The sequence below is a fragment of the Polyodon spathula genome, chromosome 8 (genome assembly GCF_017654505.1).
Source record: "Polyodon spathula isolate WHYD16114869_AA chromosome 8, ASM1765450v1, whole genome shotgun sequence".
Taxonomy (NCBI): Eukaryota; Metazoa; Chordata; class Actinopteri; order Acipenseriformes; family Polyodontidae; genus Polyodon; species Polyodon spathula.
The window spans coordinates 31,356,139-31,374,131 of record NC_054541.1 but is presented as its reverse complement, the minus strand read 5'-3'; the positions used below and the strand labels follow the sequence as shown (position 1 = coordinate 31,374,131).

Here is a 17,993-nt window from a genome sequence, read left to right as displayed (position 1 = left end):
AGCTGTAGCTCGGAGGCATGATGGCGGGCCTGCAAAGTGAAAAGAAGCGGACGGCTGACAGCACACGTTTCTAAGGACTTGTGCATTTGTCTTTCTCTGTCCCGAGTCAGCACGTGGTTGCAGAGGTGAGCCAAGCTTACGAATTGGGCATTTCAAACCGGGGAGAAAATGGAGTAAAATACAAATGATGATTCCAAATTTTTTGGAAGGTTAAAGTAAATTTCAATTTAAAACAAGAATGGAAGCCGTAGTTCTGTTTCATATCACCTTCTGCTCACATGTGGCCCAATACATTTTTCAGCCTCAACAGAAAGTAACTATAGTATTAAAAGCACTTGCATACATGGTACTTTACAGGACTATTAGAACTCAGTTATCACCACTATACTTACTCAATTTGTTGAAAGAAACATTGAAAGTCTCCAATTTGAGGCACTCAGAAAGAAAATTCTCAGCAATTATGGAAATGTCATTCTTACTGATGTCCAGGAGCCTTAGCTCAGACAAGCAGAGTGGAGAGACGATTTCAGTAATTTTATTCCTTAAGAAAAATATTTTAAAACATGATTTAAATGTTTGAATCTAAGTTTTTGTACAGGTTTAGTCTTAGCTATACAACAAAGCTAGTAGCCCTCCTGAGCTTTCCTAGGAAATACCCATAAGGGTCTAAACCTGACAGACACAATATAGAATACAGAACACATCTTAAAGCAAAAAAAATTCTGAAGAAATTTGTAACAAAATACTGAATATTTAATTAACAGTGATAAATAAATAAAACATCCCTTTGTGTACTAACATTTATGAAAAGCAATTTGTATACATTACCCTTCCAGTGAGATCTCCTCCAGTTTATCCACAATTTGCCCAAGATGATCTGGGATAGATGATAGGTGATTGAAGGACAAAATAAACTGTTTCAATGTTGGACATCTGACATCGGGATCCAGAGTCAAAGACGGACCAATTTCATTTCTTGAGATATTCAGGTAGCTAAGTGAATTTACTTTCAGCACACATGAGGGGAAAGATGTGAATCTGTTGCTATGCAGGTCAAGGTGTGTCAAACACCTCATTGTCTAAAAAAAGTGAGGAAAATATATTTTTTATATATGTATACACACACACACACACACACACACAGTGTGTATGACAAGGGTGCACAAATGAAGACCTGGAAGGAGGTTAACTGTGGATCTTGAAGACTGCACCCCTGGTTTACAGTACATTACGGTCCTCTAGGGTCACTGCCCTCCTGGTCTTTGCTCCACCTGTACCATAAGTTATTTAATTAAACAAATATAACTACTTCCAGGTCTTAAAATCAGTTAATTATTGAATGTTACCTGTAAAACCTGGAGGACCGTATTTGTGTAGGACTACTATAAATGTTTTTTTTTCAATTTACATTCAAAAATCAATTTACAGGGAAAAAAAAAAGACATCTCTCCGCACTTAACCAAAGATACATCAGAAAATTTGAACTTTTCTGTTGTTTGAAGCCATTCTTCCTGGGAGCAAGCTATTTATCAGCCTAAGTGTATTTTCATTAGGAATTTGGCTTAATTGAACATATGTATGTGAACAATTTAATATCTGTATAAAGAAAAAAAAAAAAAACACACATACCTCACACAGTATTCCTGGAAACTCTGACAGGCTGTTCTGGTGTAGCTCCAGTCTTACTACATACTCAACATGACTGCTGATTGAGCTCTTCCCACAGATGGCGTGGAGATTCTCCAGTTCATTCCCAGAAAGATCTACCAGTTTAATGCACTCCCTGTCCATCAAGAATGGGCTTTCCATCGATGCTGTTATGAGAGCAAGACAGTACAACACAATATGTTACAGTCATGTCTTCCCAGTAAGTAATCCAGTTAAATAAGTGGTTATAATCAAAACGCCACTGTGCATTTGAAAGATCTCTTTAGTCCTTCAGAAAGTGCTGCAACAGATTTACAGACGAAAAACATAAAGCCCATCACTTTCAGCTGCTTTGTACCGTCCGATTGATTTCATGGCTTGGCTTACTTCTTCGGCTTGCAGCTGCCTTGAAGAATCTTATCTTATGCATCTCATTTGGACCTGAATCTCCACTTCCTCCCTTTTGAAAAAAAACAAAGAAAAGAACTCAAATATGTGTGCATATGCTACCAATTATTGCTAGCAATTATTTTGTAAACTTACATCACTGGGTGTGAAGCCACTAGGAACAAAAGATTAAAAGTTTCTATGAAATGGAAGTCTCATCTGTTCTACTGATGTGATAATTAACACACTCAAAACTCTTACCTCAGAACTTGGATGCCTGCCTCCCAGTTGCTTCAATGCTGAGAAATCTCTACACAATTCAGCAGCATTGTCAGATTGAGATTTCTTCTTCACAGGAAGTATAGCATCACTTCCTGTTAACAGTACATATATACTGTTAAGAACACTAATTCTACAAGTTAATATGTTGTGCCTCGTATCGCATAAGAGATGTCAAATCATGCAGTCTGGGTGAGGAACAATGCAAAGCAAAACTTTTATGTAAATAAACATTTATGGAAAGTCATCAGTAGGTGGTGCTATTGGCATGTAATAAAGCGCTTGCCTTCACTTTCAATGTCTTCACTCCTGAAAACATTTCCATCGTCAGGAGCCTCAGATAGAACACCATAGTCATCAGTTTCATCCGATTCATCTGAATTTAATTTCTGGGATTCAGAGATGATTTTTCGCATCCGATATCTTATTATCATTCTGGCCAGAGAAACACCTTTGCCTGAAAAAAAAAAAAAAGTGTTTAAAAATGTGATATGAATAATTTCGCGTTAATTAGTAAACAGCATCAAATACTATACATTTACTTACTTGTCGGCCTTCTGAAATTTGAAGTCCTGCGTTCAGAAAACAAAGGACTCAACCAGCAGGGTTCAATATGTCCCAGACGAAAACCACCTAGGCAGATGGCATTATTTGCCTGATCAAGCCCCAGCTTTCTTAGAAGTAAACTAATGATTAGGCTATCCCGTTTCTTTACGCTGATGCTTAGAGCTTTGCGAATGTCCTGTTCACGTGTTCCACTGTTCAACAGCAACTCCACTAACTCTGGGTTACTGCCTTTCTCGCACACCTAGGAAATAAACAGGTGGAGGTGAAATAATCAATACGAATATAGATGGATGATCTACAATGATGGTTTCACCTATCCAAGTAAACCGACTTACTTGATAAATTAAAGAGTCCTTCTTTGTTTTCTTATTGATATCAGCTCCGAGAAGGATCAAACATTCAGCCATGACTACATCGTTTTCTATACAGGCCTTGTCCAGCATCCTGTGTTTAATATCACTGTCAGCTGCCATTTTTGAAAGGCACATACAACACAACTTCTGAAGCTAAAAAACAAACAAACAAAAAAAACCAGAATGTGCAAACTATACACAAATTGGAAGCCACTGATCAGAACATAATGTGAATAAAGTGAATACCCTATCACTTCTCTGTTCCAAAAGACAGGTGTTCATATGTTGAAAAATAACTTTGTCAAATGATTCTTTCTCCAGCTCTTCGGCAACACTTGGAGACATTTCAAGCAAAGTAAATGCAGCATGAAATCCCTATAAAATAAATTACATTCATTATATAACATTCCTTTATAAGTAATTAAGTGTGTCATCTTTAAACAACCATCTTTGTTCAATATGAAAACAGTATAGCCCAGTGGTCCTCACTAAAAATCTGTGTGAAGGGTAGTCGTGAAAACAACTAAATTATAGGAGGGGGCAATGCCACAGGACTACACTATAATCACGTTTATTTTCCAAATATTTAAACAGGTTTTTTTTACACTTATATATATATGTGTTGTAGAAAGAGTGTTCTAAGGATCACAGTGTATCCAGATCATGATCCCTCCTGCAACAATGCTGACTTTACCCCAAAATACTCATTCCAATCACAGCAACAGCATTATTGCAGGAGGGAACATGAACTGGATACACACTGCGATAATTAGAAGACATTTTCTTCCTGGGTAAAAGTTGAAAAAATATAATTCCCTACCTGACTTACCTATGATTTATGACTAAAAATATCAAAACAAAATCAGGAATATGTTGAAAAAAGATTTGCTGCGATATGGACGTCACTTGACACACAATGGTAAAGTAATGTGTTTCTTGTAAACTCTGCTTCTGTAACACTTGAAGCAGTACTTGTAAGTGTTACGATCACATGACAAATTGAACACCTACCATTATCTGCACATCCAAAACCTCTTTGAATCGGAGCAAGGCTCTAACTAAAATAGATGCCAGAATAGTAACAGTTGCTGCAGACCGTTTCTTTTTCGGAATAAGGCAGCTTAGTAAATTTAGACTCAGCAGGTGAATTTCTAAAGGAAAAAACAAAAACATAAAAGCATTATTCCATTAATACATTGGCTTCTGTAGTCAGTATATGGATGCGCACTAGAAATGTATTCCACTGTAACAACCGTATACTAGATATCCATTTTAAAATACAGGTAGATTCTCAATAAAATAGTTACATGTCTCACAGTCAACACTTTCAATATTAGAGTTGTAGGGTTATTTCTGTTAAAGGTCTGATGCCACCTTTTGAATGTTAACATCAATCTCTCTTTTTTACTTTCACCCAAAGAAAAGACCTCTGAGGTCTTGAAAGCTTGCGAATAAAAGGTATTACCCCTCCTATTATTAGACTGATACGGCTACCATTCCACCTATCAACAATCTTCTTTTAAGTTAATTTTGTAACTGTTTGAATTAGTGTTTTGCTAACAGGTCATTGACCTGAACAAGCATTGTCCTGAACGTCTGTACTGATAAACCCAGCAGATATACGTTAACAACATTTTACTAATGCTGGGCACCTTGAAGGTGGATCTTCAAGTGGTTACACTCTACCTTCTGCCTACCTTTTCCATCTGGATACATTTGTAGTGTGTGAAGAATTGTATCTACTGCTCCCTGCTGAGACATAAGCTCCAATGCACCTGAACAGTCACTGAGTGAACAAAGTACACGTAACCCATATTCTTGAATGGCTGGGTTTCCGATAAACTGCAAACGAAACAAGGCAACTTACTGTAGTTTTACCAATTGTTAATGAGTAACAAAAGCTGAGTTTACATGTTGTTATTGACCTGTGAAGCGTGCACGTTTGGGAGGAAAACTCGGGAGAATCAAGTTTGTGGCAGAAAAAACGGCCACAGAGGGTCTAGGGTGACAATATGTCACATGGCACACAACCATGGATTTCGTGAATAGATTATTTCGTGTTTATATTCTCTGGGCATGTAAACCACCTTTTCTGGCATTTCCACGCAAAACATCACGAAAACTGTGCGTATAGCTAATTTGCATATGAGCTCTGTCCTTTCCCCTTCATTTGCATGATGCCGGGTTGACAGATGCTCTTGTCGAGTACAATATACGGGTTAAACTAGAACACACATGTAAACTCCGCCAAGGTAAACTCAAACTCGCTTTTAAAAATGTAAGTTTATAGTATTTGCACAACGTTAACAGAAGCAAGATATCAATGTCTTCCTACGTTTTAAGTAAATAATGGCACAAAAAGTTTACTATAAAATACATTTTTAAACAAAGAGAAAATAAAACTGATAATACAAAAAATACAGAAATAACGCATTTTGATTTATGAGAAGTGTATGCTTAAACTCTATAACTGTTACATGCAAACTGCATTGTATATGTCACACGGTATTGTAATAATTGTATGTATACCCACCTTGTTCAAAGTTCCAAGGACCAGAGTGTGTGCACCTTCTAACACGCACTGATTTTTAATAACTTTTGGAGTCAAATCTACTGCATCAGGGTCCTCCACTGTACAAGTCTCTTGTCCTTTCTGGTTCCTGCCTACAGCAAAATAAAATTAAGAGTTATACATTTTAAAGAATAATATCTAGAATAAAGACATCCTGAAAAGCCTTTTGCTTGGTCCATTTAATGTGAACATTTTCAGCCAAAAAGAATTCCATATACAGTAGCCCATCAAGTATCTGACTGCGGTGGGAGCAGAGTAAGGGTGGATCTGTAAAAAGTCAGATGAATGAATCCTGTTTTAAATACCATTATACACAGCTGTAACAATTACTATATTCACACAATTATTGTTTTGAGATTCAGCTTTTATTAGGGAGCTCCCCTAAATCTCTAGTTTAGAAAGACACAGGGTATTAATGCTTGTGACAGAGTACCCGTCTTCCATGTGGGTGCATGCATTTGCTGCTGAGAGACGGAGGTTGAAGCTGATACGCCCCGCAGGTGAACAGGATTTATTTACACATCAACACACTGAACAGCTCGCGTGACACTAACATTGCTGAAGAGCTTGATCGGATATGTTGCAGGCGGATACATGAAGGATTACTGTAAAATGAAAATGAAATAACTTATCAAAACAGGATTCACTAAAACAAGGTGATGAAATGCTTCAAACTTAGACAAAAAAAACCAGAAAAATCAGTATATACTAGCTGTATATACTATAGCTCTAGTTATTTTCTTTCTAATTGATACCATTCAAAAAAATGTGTCTTGGCACGTTCTTTAAAATAAGGCTGTGGAAGGGTAGTGGGCAATTCACTGACAAGGAGATGGAACTCAGGGAGACAGAACAGAGGGCGCGGTTTTCCATGGCTTGAGTACCAGCAACGATAAACATGACCACGGTTATACCAGTCCAGGAACACAGTCCAATGCAGGTGCACTCGCAGGTGCTCTGGAAATAATAAATCAAAGAACAAAAGGCAAAAGAAAAAAGGAAAACAAAACACAGTAATAAAACTACAAAATAAAGGTGCTGCACTCGGCAGCATCACCCCAATCGTCGCTATCCGCGTAGCCCAGGTCTCCGTCCAAAGCTATGGTGTTCCCTCCACCTATACACGTTTCGGCGTCTGCCCAAGGATTCCCCCGATTTCTACAATCTTTCCTTTTTCCAATGGGTTTTTTAGTTATTTGGTTTGTTTTTTGTTTCGCCGGCCGTGCTTGGTCCGGCAATCCCAGCTTCCGCCAGCTGGCTCGTTTCGTCTTAGAGGGCAGCCCGAGAGAACAGAGAGCGTAATCTTTATGGCCAACAATCCCCCAAGGCCCGCCTCTCAGCCACTCAGAGAGAGGGAGAGCAACACAGCCTCTCCCCCACCTCTCCGTGTCACTGCCATGACCAACAGGCGAATATCGGAAGGCTGCTGCCCTCTTCCTGCAGCACTATGAATGCGCCTGGAGAGTTAGCGCAGGTCTCCCCTGTTAAAAGGGCCATAAAATTTCACAATTTGGGCATCATTTACCAACACTTACCAGGACTGAGAAACAGTAAACTGGCTCTAAGTGCCTCAAGTTGTACAGAAGGAACACAGTTATGTATTTTCATAGCACTCAAGATCTCAGCCATGGCCATTGTCACAACATCAAGACTCACCAAACTGAAAAGAAACATGAATTAACAAAAAATAACAAACATGACAGGTTACAAAAGTAAACAAGATAGTGGGTGTGCAACATTAACGTTCTTGCAGATTATTGTGTTCTGTTCATTGAAAAACCATACAAATTAAACAAGAACATAAGCACATGGAATGTCCTGAACTAAAACAGAGCTTAATATCATCTTCAAATAAGGATATAACCTTCTAAAGTAAAGAGCAATGCCCTGTGTACTTTAAGAACATTAAGAATTACTACATTTAACTTAAAAAGGGGGAAGCAATTCAAATACTGATGGTAGCAATATGCAATGTGTTATTTCTGTTCTACCACTACATTGCCTGTTATTTTAATCTTTACCTAACATGTGAATTCAGAAGACATTTTGGATGGAAAGACCCGATGCATAATTGATGTAAAATGAAAATAAGTAGTCAAAACTAATTTAAGACCAGGAATACGTTAATTCAAATATCAAAACAACTGGGATTATGTTGAAAAAACAGATATTACAGGAATAGATAAAACAAAGCAGAAAGCTAGGGAAAGTAATACATTGTTTTAAACCCTACAGCCTGTTCAATAACACTTTAAGAGGAAAGAAAAGCAAAACTGTTACCAAATGTTAACTGGACTCCAGGACTGTTTCCGAAGCACTGCAATTAGTGAGCCTATCTGTATGGTTTTCATACATGCAAGCTCCAACCATTACTCCATTTTCTTGACCAAGAACTCACTTCTTAAAATATTACACCCGTTTAACTAGTTAGGAGTTGTCCTTTAAAAAACTGTATGAAAGGATTTGTTTTGGGGCTTGAATGATTGCACAGGTTCTCCTGCAGGCTAGCTGCTAAAACTGAACTGGTGTTACCATGGAAATATTTAATAATATGGTACCCTACAGAAAAATATTGCTTGATCCTAATTTTTTCTTTGCTTGCAGATAAATTTAATAAGCGAATCTCAAGCGTAGATTCTACAATCACCATACGAATCCTACTGGTAAACATCTATCAGTAAATAAGCTAAGCACAATCCTTACCTTCCCTGGAAAAGTTTGTAAAGCAGCCTGCATGCACTTTCAGCAACATCAGGAGAGGCTGAGTGTTTCTTCATCAGCTCTATGATGTTAATGTGTATCCCATTTGACAGGAGCAGTGCTCTTATTTTAACTGTAGAATACAACAAGTTAACAGTTATCAAACTACCCAGATCATTTTTGTTAATGTTTTATAGGTGTAGATGCACTGAATAGCCTTTCTCATTCCATTCGAATCATATGACAATATGACCTTTCAACTCTGTTTTTATATGCGAATTAGGTGGGGATGGCAGAGTTAACTTACATGGAATAAGGAAGGCTGTTCAATGCAAGCTCCAAATCAGGCAAAGAGAGATGTATAGAAAAATATAATAATTCAATATTGAAGCAAGAAAACACGGAACCACACAGAATGATTGCAAACATAAATGATAAAGGGAATGTGTGTGTGTGTGTGTGTGTGTGTATATATATATATATATATATATATATATATACACACACACACACACACACACACACACACACATATACAGTGGCTTACAAAAGTATTCAGACCCCTGATCAATTCTCTCATATTACTGAATTACAAATGGTACATTGAAATTGCGTTCTGTTTGATATTTTATTTTTAAACACTGAAACTCAGAATCAATTACTGTAAGATGCCATTGGTTTTATGTTCGGAAATATTTTTAAGAAAAATAAAAAACTAAAATATCTTGCCTGCATAAGTATTCAACCCCTGTGCTGTGGAAGCTCCCAGTTTGCACCGATGAAAGAAATTGTCCTAACGAGGACACAATTACCTTACCATTGGCCTCCACCTGTGAACCATTAAAAGTTGCTGTCACATTTTCTGGATAAAAACCCCACTGTTGAAGGATCAACAAGTACCATCTGAAAGCACGTCTGGAGTTTGCCAGAAAGCATGAGTGACCCAGCTGCGATATGGGAAAAGGTTTTGTGGTCAGATGAGACCAAGATAGAGCTTTTTGGCCAAAACTCAAAGAGCTATGTGTGATGCAAACCTAACACTGCCCATGCCTCGAGACACACCATCCCTACAGTGAAGTATCGTGGTGGCAGCATCATGCCAAGAAGAATTGGTCACAATCACTCCGACACTGTGTGCAAAGCTGGTACATAGTTACCCCGCAAGACTTAAAGTTGTTATTGCATATTTCCCAACATAAAACCAATGTCACCTTACAATAATTGATTCTGAGTTTCAGTGTTTAAAAAATTTTTAAAAAAAAATCGAACAGAACAAAATTTCAGTGTACCATTTGTAATTCAGTAATATGACAGAATTGGTCAGGGGTATGAATACTTTTGCAAGGAACTGTATGTGTGTGTATATATATATATATATATATATATATATATATATATATATATATATATATATATATATATATATATACACACACACACACACACACACACACACACACACACACACACACACACATATATATATGACATTTACAGCTATGTATCATGCTAATGTTTTTTTTAGAGTGTTTTTAAGTTCTGGAAATGCAAATAGTTACAGAAAAAATGCTGCTTCCTGGTACCTTTCCAGGTCACATGATTTGATTGCATTGAGTTTGAACAACAACACATGAAGCGATTCAGTTCCAGGAAGAAGCAGCAGCAATTTTCCATCTAAAGCGTTGTCTTTCAGATATCTGCACATTCCAAATTGATTTATATTTTTCATTTTTTCTAGCACTCATTTAAATCTCTTTAAAATATAATGTAAAGAACAAACAGACTTTGAAAAAAGTTATGCTGCCAATACTACACAAACAATTGCTGATTTATTTATTTTTTTTAATGTTTAAAATGCAACTCACCGTTTTGATCAGCTAAAGTTGACAACGCATTCGCTGCCGCTTGGAACACTCCTTTTGAAGACGAATGCAAAAGCATAGCGGCCATCACCTGTCTATGCACTGGGTACCTAAAACAAATATACAAGCAACAACATCATAATAATTTGCACAACTGTTTGCAATACTGTATGAAAAGTGATCTTCATTTTACTCACCCTGATAAGGCTGTGGTGGAATCTGAATCAGATAAGGAGGGTACATGTTTTCTTCTCCCACCTGTACTCTATAATGTTTGTATTTTACAATATACATAACACCACATACCTGCCATCTTCATCACCAAACATTTCATTAAGTTTTCTTTCATAAACAAGAAGACTATTCAGTGCCCAGCAAGCTGCCTCCTGATTTTAAAGGGAGATGCACATTAGATCCAAACTCTTCAGTGGAAAAGCAGTATTTATTTACACCACCAAACACAACTCGCCTGGACTTCTTTGCTTGCTCTGTGGAACTCCAGTGCTCTGCAACAAGCATCCACCAAGCACTTCTCTTCATCCTCCACCTTCCATTCATAAAGATCCTTGTTCAAAATGATTGTTTTGGCTAGAGTAGAACATGTATTTTTTTTTTATTAGTTCTGCTTTTGTGGTTTGATTCATATAGAGTGCATTGTTAAATTTAATTGTAAAAACTGACTATTTAAAAAAAAAAATGATATGTAGCAAACAAATTTAGGTTACAGTTAGTACAGTTGTACAGTACAACAATGCATTACAGAATGAAAAAAAGAGAAGAACAAAGTATCGCATAGATCACAAGGCATTCTGCAAAAAAAAACTTGAAATGGGTTAGTTCCCTTATAAAATGGCTTTTTTGTTTAATAATTACACAAACTAGATTTTTTAGGAAACAATTTGAAATGTATTATGTATCTTTCCATTGAGGGAAAAAAAATAGTCCCTGAATACATATATTTGTACTTTATTTGCCATAAACATTACGTTGAACATTCCCATCTATAGTAAAAACAGCTAACCCATTGGTACTTGACATCGAGGGAGGAGCTTCCAAGTGTTTTTTTAAGTAGGAAACTATCCTATTCAGATTTTACGGTCTTCGAGAAAAGTTGACCAGTAATTTCAGAGGCTGTTTTCACACCGATGGCTGGTAACTGGCATAATGTCCCTAGATTGTAAACCAGCATTAGATGATATGTTGACAAAACGGCTTCCGTGTCAGTTTCCATGTCAGTGTGTGTGTGTGTCTATGTGTGTATGTATATATATATATATATATATATATAATATATATATATATATATATATATATATATACATATATATACACACACACACACACACACACACACACACACACACACACACACACACACACACACACACACACACACACACACACTAAATGCTGAGTGAGACTTGCATGGTAATTTCTCAGATGGCTTTTGAATAAAGTGTGACTGACTGCTTACCTCAGAGTTTTTTGTTCTGTTATCTGACTAAATACAGTATATTTGCCAATTATTCTGTAATTCTTAGTGTGACAGAGATGAAAAAACATTGTTGGGTGATTTAAATGCTGTTTCAGTTGTATGTTAATAATTTTACCTACAGAAACACAGTTTAGATAATTGTTACTATTAAGGTGTAGTAATATTAATAAATCAGGTAAGTAAGTTGGTCTATGATGCCATAACCGTGCGGTAATACAATTCTTATGGTCATGTGATCTTACTAAGCCAGTCAGAGCACTTAATTTCTCCAAGCCATTTTATAAGTTAAAATAATGCAGTTGTTTATATGACATATGATGCAAGGTCCCCTGAAGCCTTACCATGTTATGAGCCAAGACTGTATTTGTTTTTTGTTTTTTTTATCAACAGTATCATTCGGTAAGACAATTCTGTATTTTGTATAGAGTATAACTACCCATTTTATGACGTGGCATGTAATTAGTCTGTATCCTTCGTAATAACAGTTGATGCATCCAAGTGAAAATAAATTATCATCATTTCTAATTGCTAAAAAATATTTCACCTTGCACATTTGTGTATTACAATACATTGGGATGATATAACAAATTACCCACTTAATAATAAACCACTACAGAACAAGATAATTTACAGTACTCAGATACTATTGTTTCTTATTTTAATCATCTGACTTTGTGTACTTGTTTTATTATTATTATTATTATTATTATTATTAAGACACGGGTTAATAAAATGGGGGTTAAAACTTACAATTAATATAAGGGAGGGGCGTCGTTAAGGGGTGTGTCGAGTCTCGACTTCCAAAGTTGGTTCGGTTCAACTATAGATAACGTAAGTCCTTGAACTGTCGTCTACAGTCTCTCGAGATGTCAGAGAGCTACTGGCCTCTAGAGGACAAAGGCCAGCCCTGCAGGTGTCCATTTAAGCTTACCAGGTGTCGGCCTCTAGGGTTTGTTGTAGCGGGAGAAGTAGGTTTTGCCTTCCTAACTTGCACCAATGCCACGCTCCCACTGGAATCCCTACAAAGACTGGCGACTTTGCAGAGCCAGGACACGAGCCTGCGCTACCCTGACTGTACAACTCACCCTGCACACCACGCGGCCATAATTTTACCAGGGACCTCATTTCTTGCAGTTTTACCTTGAAATTCTGACACAGCATTTTGAAATTATGAATGAAATAAAGGATACCGACTCTAATTATAACAAACTGGAACAGATAAAAGATTATCAATACAGACAAAAACTCATATTAGAATACAATCTATATTGTTGTTTTTACAATATGTATGATGTTATAGTAATTATGTAAAAATTGTATAACAAAACTAATCAATTAACTTCACCAGTAAATGGGATTCCCCCTAAACAACGCAGCCACCAAAATAATATTGAAAAACAGGTTTACTTACTAAGACATGCTAAGCAAGTTAGAGACGAAGCTTGCAGGTTTGCATTCTTTAGGTACATCATAGATGCCTTGATAATGACTTTATGTACCCCATTTAATACAAGAATGTTATAGAAACTTTCTGGAAAAAAAGTAAGAACAAAATATTGATATCATTTTAAATAATAAATTGTTCTCTAAAATCCAATATTAACTGTAAAAGCAGTTGTAGTCAAATACAAGAGAACTCTCACTAATGCAAATTACGACTAGATTTGTTTTCTGATTTTAGGTCAATTCAGACTAGAGCAATCCTGATTAGCAACAGTCTACCACAGTTGATTAAATAATGGTACAAAACGAAAGTGTGTTTTGCAAACATACCTGACGTAAATTTTTGAAACAAACAGCAGCCAATTTCCTGTAGTTCTTCGTTATTGGGGAAAGTTTCCATTACAATCATTATCAAACTGTAACATCTTTCATTTCCTGACATGAGAACTTCCACATTGCTAGCTGAAAAACAAGTACAGTACAAGTGCTTAATTTAATTTGGTAACCGTGTCAGAATATTTAACAGTCTGTATTTGAAAGGTGTTCATTGCACTTTTTCTATCCAGTGAGTCAAGGTGTCTGTTACCCCTGCAGTTTTTCTAAAACATCTGGCCTTACATTAAATTGCTTTATAACGAAGTGAAAGCCATGTTTAACCTTACTTTCAAATAGCAGGTTTTGCAGTATAAAAAAAAAAAAGTTTTGCAGGGACGGAGTTAAAGCTATCCCTGCCAACAATCACAAGTGTGGCTTGTCACAATCTATATAAAGATATGTTATCTACAGAAGTGACCCCTAGTTAAAAAGGCATATGGGCATAGTTAAACAGGTGCTTAGTATTACAATGCAAGTTGAATGGTATATCAGATTGAAAGGTATACCAGTATCTTCCATAAGCTGCCTAAACTTCAGAACTGCAGCCAGCGAGTGCATCTGCCAAAACCGCGCATTTCTCTAACACCCACTGTTAACATCATCAGTAAAAGCTGGAAAAAAAGGGATTACATTGTCTTGACAGATGTGTCTGTTTGTGCCTTACCTGGACCAGCCAAAGGAAGTAAGGCCCTCAGTGCATGAAGTACAGTGTCCTCGCTGTCTTGGAATTGCTTTATGGAATTCAAAATTGCCATGTGATCTCCACTTTCCACAAATTCAGCTAAGTGCACATCAGCAACTGTAATAAATAATTAAATATTTTGTATTAACTATGGGTATCATATTACATTTGTTTCTAAAGAAATAACAAATTACACAAATACAACCTCTTTAACACTCCAAATGTATATTTCAATGAATTAATGGGCTGACATCGTGCAACATTAAGATATGTCAATGTAATCAAATCAACTGTTACCCTACAAAAAGGTAGTTGAAAACCAAAGAGGGATGGTTATAAATGAGTCCATTTGTTTATTTAACAAGGCAGTTACAATATAGTGTAAAAACAAAGCCATAACAACACTGTGGATTTAAATAGTTACATTGATTATCGTGGAGGGCCTTGTATAAATATCCACTTTTTATATCATGATGGGGAGTCTCTGATAGGTTGTGAAACTTATGTCTTTCAAACGCTGAAATATTTCTCTCATTTTTAAACTTACCTTTCTCCAGAAGCAGTTGTAAAGATTTACATCCATTGATCTGGATTTCTTCGTTTGAAATGCAGACAGTCATTGCATTGACAATCAAATAGAAAACATCAACTTCTTCATCCAAGATTAATAATAAAATTGCATCTGTAAAAGAATGAGAATTAAAGAAGTCAACAAACAGTTCATTATTCCACATAACCTTAACACAAATGCACGTGCACTGTGTAATGTCATGTTAAACCAATCAAAGCAGTTCAATATGCTTGCGAAGATCAATAGAGTTCTAAACAATACAATCCTCATTTTGATAATATATTGGTTATACCTGTGTTTACAATAGCTTTATTGAACAACCAAATTACTGTATTTAAAACACACGCAAAAATAAATGTACTCAAATGATGCTGTATCAGAGAAAACCCAAACCAAACCTGACTGCAGAAGATGTGATAAAGCTCTGAGTCCAATCATCATCAGCTTAACATGTCCACTGTGCAAAACCAGCATTTTGAGAATCTGTCTATTAATGAAAATAAAACACAGTTAATGAGAGCAAGTGTTGTCATCAATGCCAGTCCTCAACCCCCAACAGTGAAGCTGACAACCATCAAGAGTGCATACTGGTGTACATATACATATATATATATATATATATATATATATATATATATATATATATATATATACATATACACACACACACACACACACACACACACATATATATACTGCAGTTTATGTAACCCTCACAAGCCATTAAACAGCTGTTTTGTTTATACACTTACTGATGTATTCCCAATACATCCCATTCCTTTCCAACATCCTGTGGAGAAGCTATGTCATTGAGAGTAGACGGACAAACTTCCAGCAGTCTACAGAATAATGACCAGCCCACCTTTAAACAAGAAAAGTCAGTTTCAATCTATTAGAAACTAAATAAATTTCAGGTTTGGTGTACTACAATTAGATAGAAAATCATTATTAGGAAATGTTGGTTTACATAATAATAACCATGCTTTTCTTTAATACATCTCAGCAACTGAGGGAATGCAAATTGAGTTTTTGCATCAGCTTCACTTGGGTTCAGATATTTCAATAAAACAAAATTTACTTCTGGTGACAGACCTGTTACTATGCCACCTGAGCATTCTAGTAAACAACATTGTTAGGTGGAGTCTTCTTGCACAGAAAGGTAATGGAGAGAGGAAACAGAGTACTGTACTTCCATCGAACTTGTATAGTTGTGACAGAAATAATGTACTATCTCAGTGGCGTGAAGGCCATGTTTTGCAGGATAAAACAAAACAAATTTGGCAGGCATGGGGTTAAATCTATCCGTACAATCACGGGTGTGGCTGACCACAATCCATGAGAGAAAATAACTTCTGGAAAAAACGCAATACAACAGCAAAAACTGGTATACTAATAAGTGTGTACGACTGTTTACTAGTACAGTACGGTGAAATTTATCTATAGCTTTATATCGGCATGTCTACCTGTTGTACACTGGCAGTATTAATATAGGATTCCAGGACTACCACCAAAGGCAGATGGGCTTGTTTGTCTTTGAACATGTCTGTTGCTGTTGAAGAAAAGAAATATATATTGTTTTATTAGTTCTCGAATACTGTATGAATATGTCGTGTTTTCAATACTAATGGAAACTGACTTACCGCAATCATCAACAAACGTTAAAAACAGCATATCCTCCAGTATCTGAATAAGGTTCTCCACCTGTTTGCCTCCCTCGACATTTTTAAGCCGTACGATGAGTTTTTTTAGTTTTTCTTCAAGCTCTTCTTTACCGGCCATATCGAGTACGCTTTGTTTTTGCTTTTGCTTTTTTTCACAACGCCAGAGTACTGATAAAATCATATGTTTTCGAATAAATATTCATCATGCTTGTTGTACAAGCGCTTTTAAGTTGAGTTCTGATTTGGGCGAAGATTGCTTCCTCATTTAAACTGCATTAAAAAAAAAAAAAATCATATGACTGTTTTATACGCTCGGGTTGTAGACAGTGCAGTACTGCGGGTTATAAATTTATATCATATCGCGGTACATATGTTTCACCCCAAGGCAGAATTGTAGTTATTTAACTGAATTACGGGAATTTGTTTTGTAATTAATTACAATTCTATTGCTATGCATCCAAGAATACAAAATGTTTTTGTTTGTTTTTTCAACTGAGTTTGCTTCTTAGCTGGAAATTTGAAACCATACACTGACTTCTCAGCGTCATGATGATCCATTTGCTTTACGGCAGTTAAGTCAGAACTACACACCACAATTTCCAGGTCCGCTTGTAATACGCTTGTTTTATTTCTTTCTTTCTTTATGTATTGTAATAGGTGACGTGACTAACAGTTAAAAATGTTGGTAGGAGTGGTTTTGGTGATTGAGTGGTGTCAGTGTATATATGCAATTCATTAGAAAAAAAATAAGGAATTTGTATAACTTCCACTCCTCTGGATTGGGCTTGTTTTGAAAGGTGGTTCCTGTTTTTTTTTTCCCCCCCGTGAGACTTGGCAACACTGCTACACACACACACACACACAAAACCCCTGACAAAAACAAAGCTCGGCTCGGCATAATTACACACAGTTCAGCCAGGGAGCCTCCATTCAGCTGTAGTGTGGCAGATAACTGCACTTGGAACTTGGCATATATAAACAGTGTTTGGTTGTTTTCAAAATATAATAATGGAATAAATAAATACACATGTAATGCAACAATTGTATATACTGTTTTTAAACGGGTATTTTATTATTATTTTTTTTGTTATCCCGCTCAAATAACCAGAACATGCCAAGGATTAAGGAATGTATGTTTCAAATTATAGTAGACAGACACTACACCTTCATATTGTATTATATCTCCAGTACAGTTGCGGTCAGTACAGTGCATTCACATAGTTATTTCTGACAGTTGTATTTGGTTAAGTTTAGGGTTGGGCTTTAGGGTGAGGGCGAGGGATTCTAGATTTTTCCTGTAATATAATAACTGTTAATAGGTTAAGTTTGGTGTTAGGAATAGTTAAGAGTGTATTGGACCAAACAATATTGTACTATTACTGCATTTTTAATTACCCAG

General features: G+C 36.3%; 1 protein-coding gene across 5 annotated transcripts in view; it reads right to left on the bottom strand.

Moving 5' to 3' along the window:
* Positions 1-17,129, bottom strand: part of lrrk2 (leucine-rich repeat kinase 2) — a 43,341-nt gene extending 26,212 nt beyond the window's left edge. For 4 of the 5 annotated variants that reach the window (XM_041257572.1, XM_041257571.1, XM_041257573.1 and 1 more), the window contains exons 1-16: positions 10,674-10,794; positions 10,371-10,477; positions 8,509-8,638; positions 7,341-7,465; positions 5,767-5,897; positions 4,931-5,075; positions 4,245-4,384; positions 3,480-3,608; positions 3,216-3,386; positions 2,860-3,121; positions 2,600-2,770; positions 2,296-2,408; positions 2,035-2,107; positions 1,630-1,814; positions 829-1,079; positions 393-541 (exon numbers count right to left, since the gene is read on the bottom strand). In XM_041257572.1, the coding sequence (XP_041113506.1) occupies positions 393-541; positions 829-1,079; positions 1,630-1,814; positions 2,035-2,107; positions 2,296-2,408; positions 2,600-2,770; positions 2,860-3,121; positions 3,216-3,386; positions 3,480-3,608; positions 4,245-4,384; positions 4,931-5,075; positions 5,767-5,897; positions 7,341-7,465; positions 8,509-8,638; positions 10,371-10,477; positions 10,674-10,696 (2,305 nt within the window). In that variant the 5' untranslated portion in view covers positions 10,697-10,794. Of the gene's footprint in view, positions 1-392; positions 542-828; positions 1,080-1,629; positions 1,815-2,034; positions 2,108-2,295; positions 2,409-2,599; positions 2,771-2,859; positions 3,122-3,215; positions 3,387-3,479; positions 3,609-4,244; positions 4,385-4,930; positions 5,076-5,766; positions 5,898-7,340; positions 7,466-8,508; positions 8,639-10,370; positions 10,478-10,673; positions 10,795-10,836; positions 10,956-13,273; positions 13,394-13,635; positions 13,768-14,344; positions 14,480-14,909; positions 15,045-15,331; positions 15,421-15,685; positions 15,796-16,396; positions 16,483-16,573 lie in introns of those variants that run through there. The other variant, XM_041257574.1, reaches the window with a different exon arrangement.
* Between the last annotated feature and the right edge of the window lie 864 nt (positions 17,130-17,993).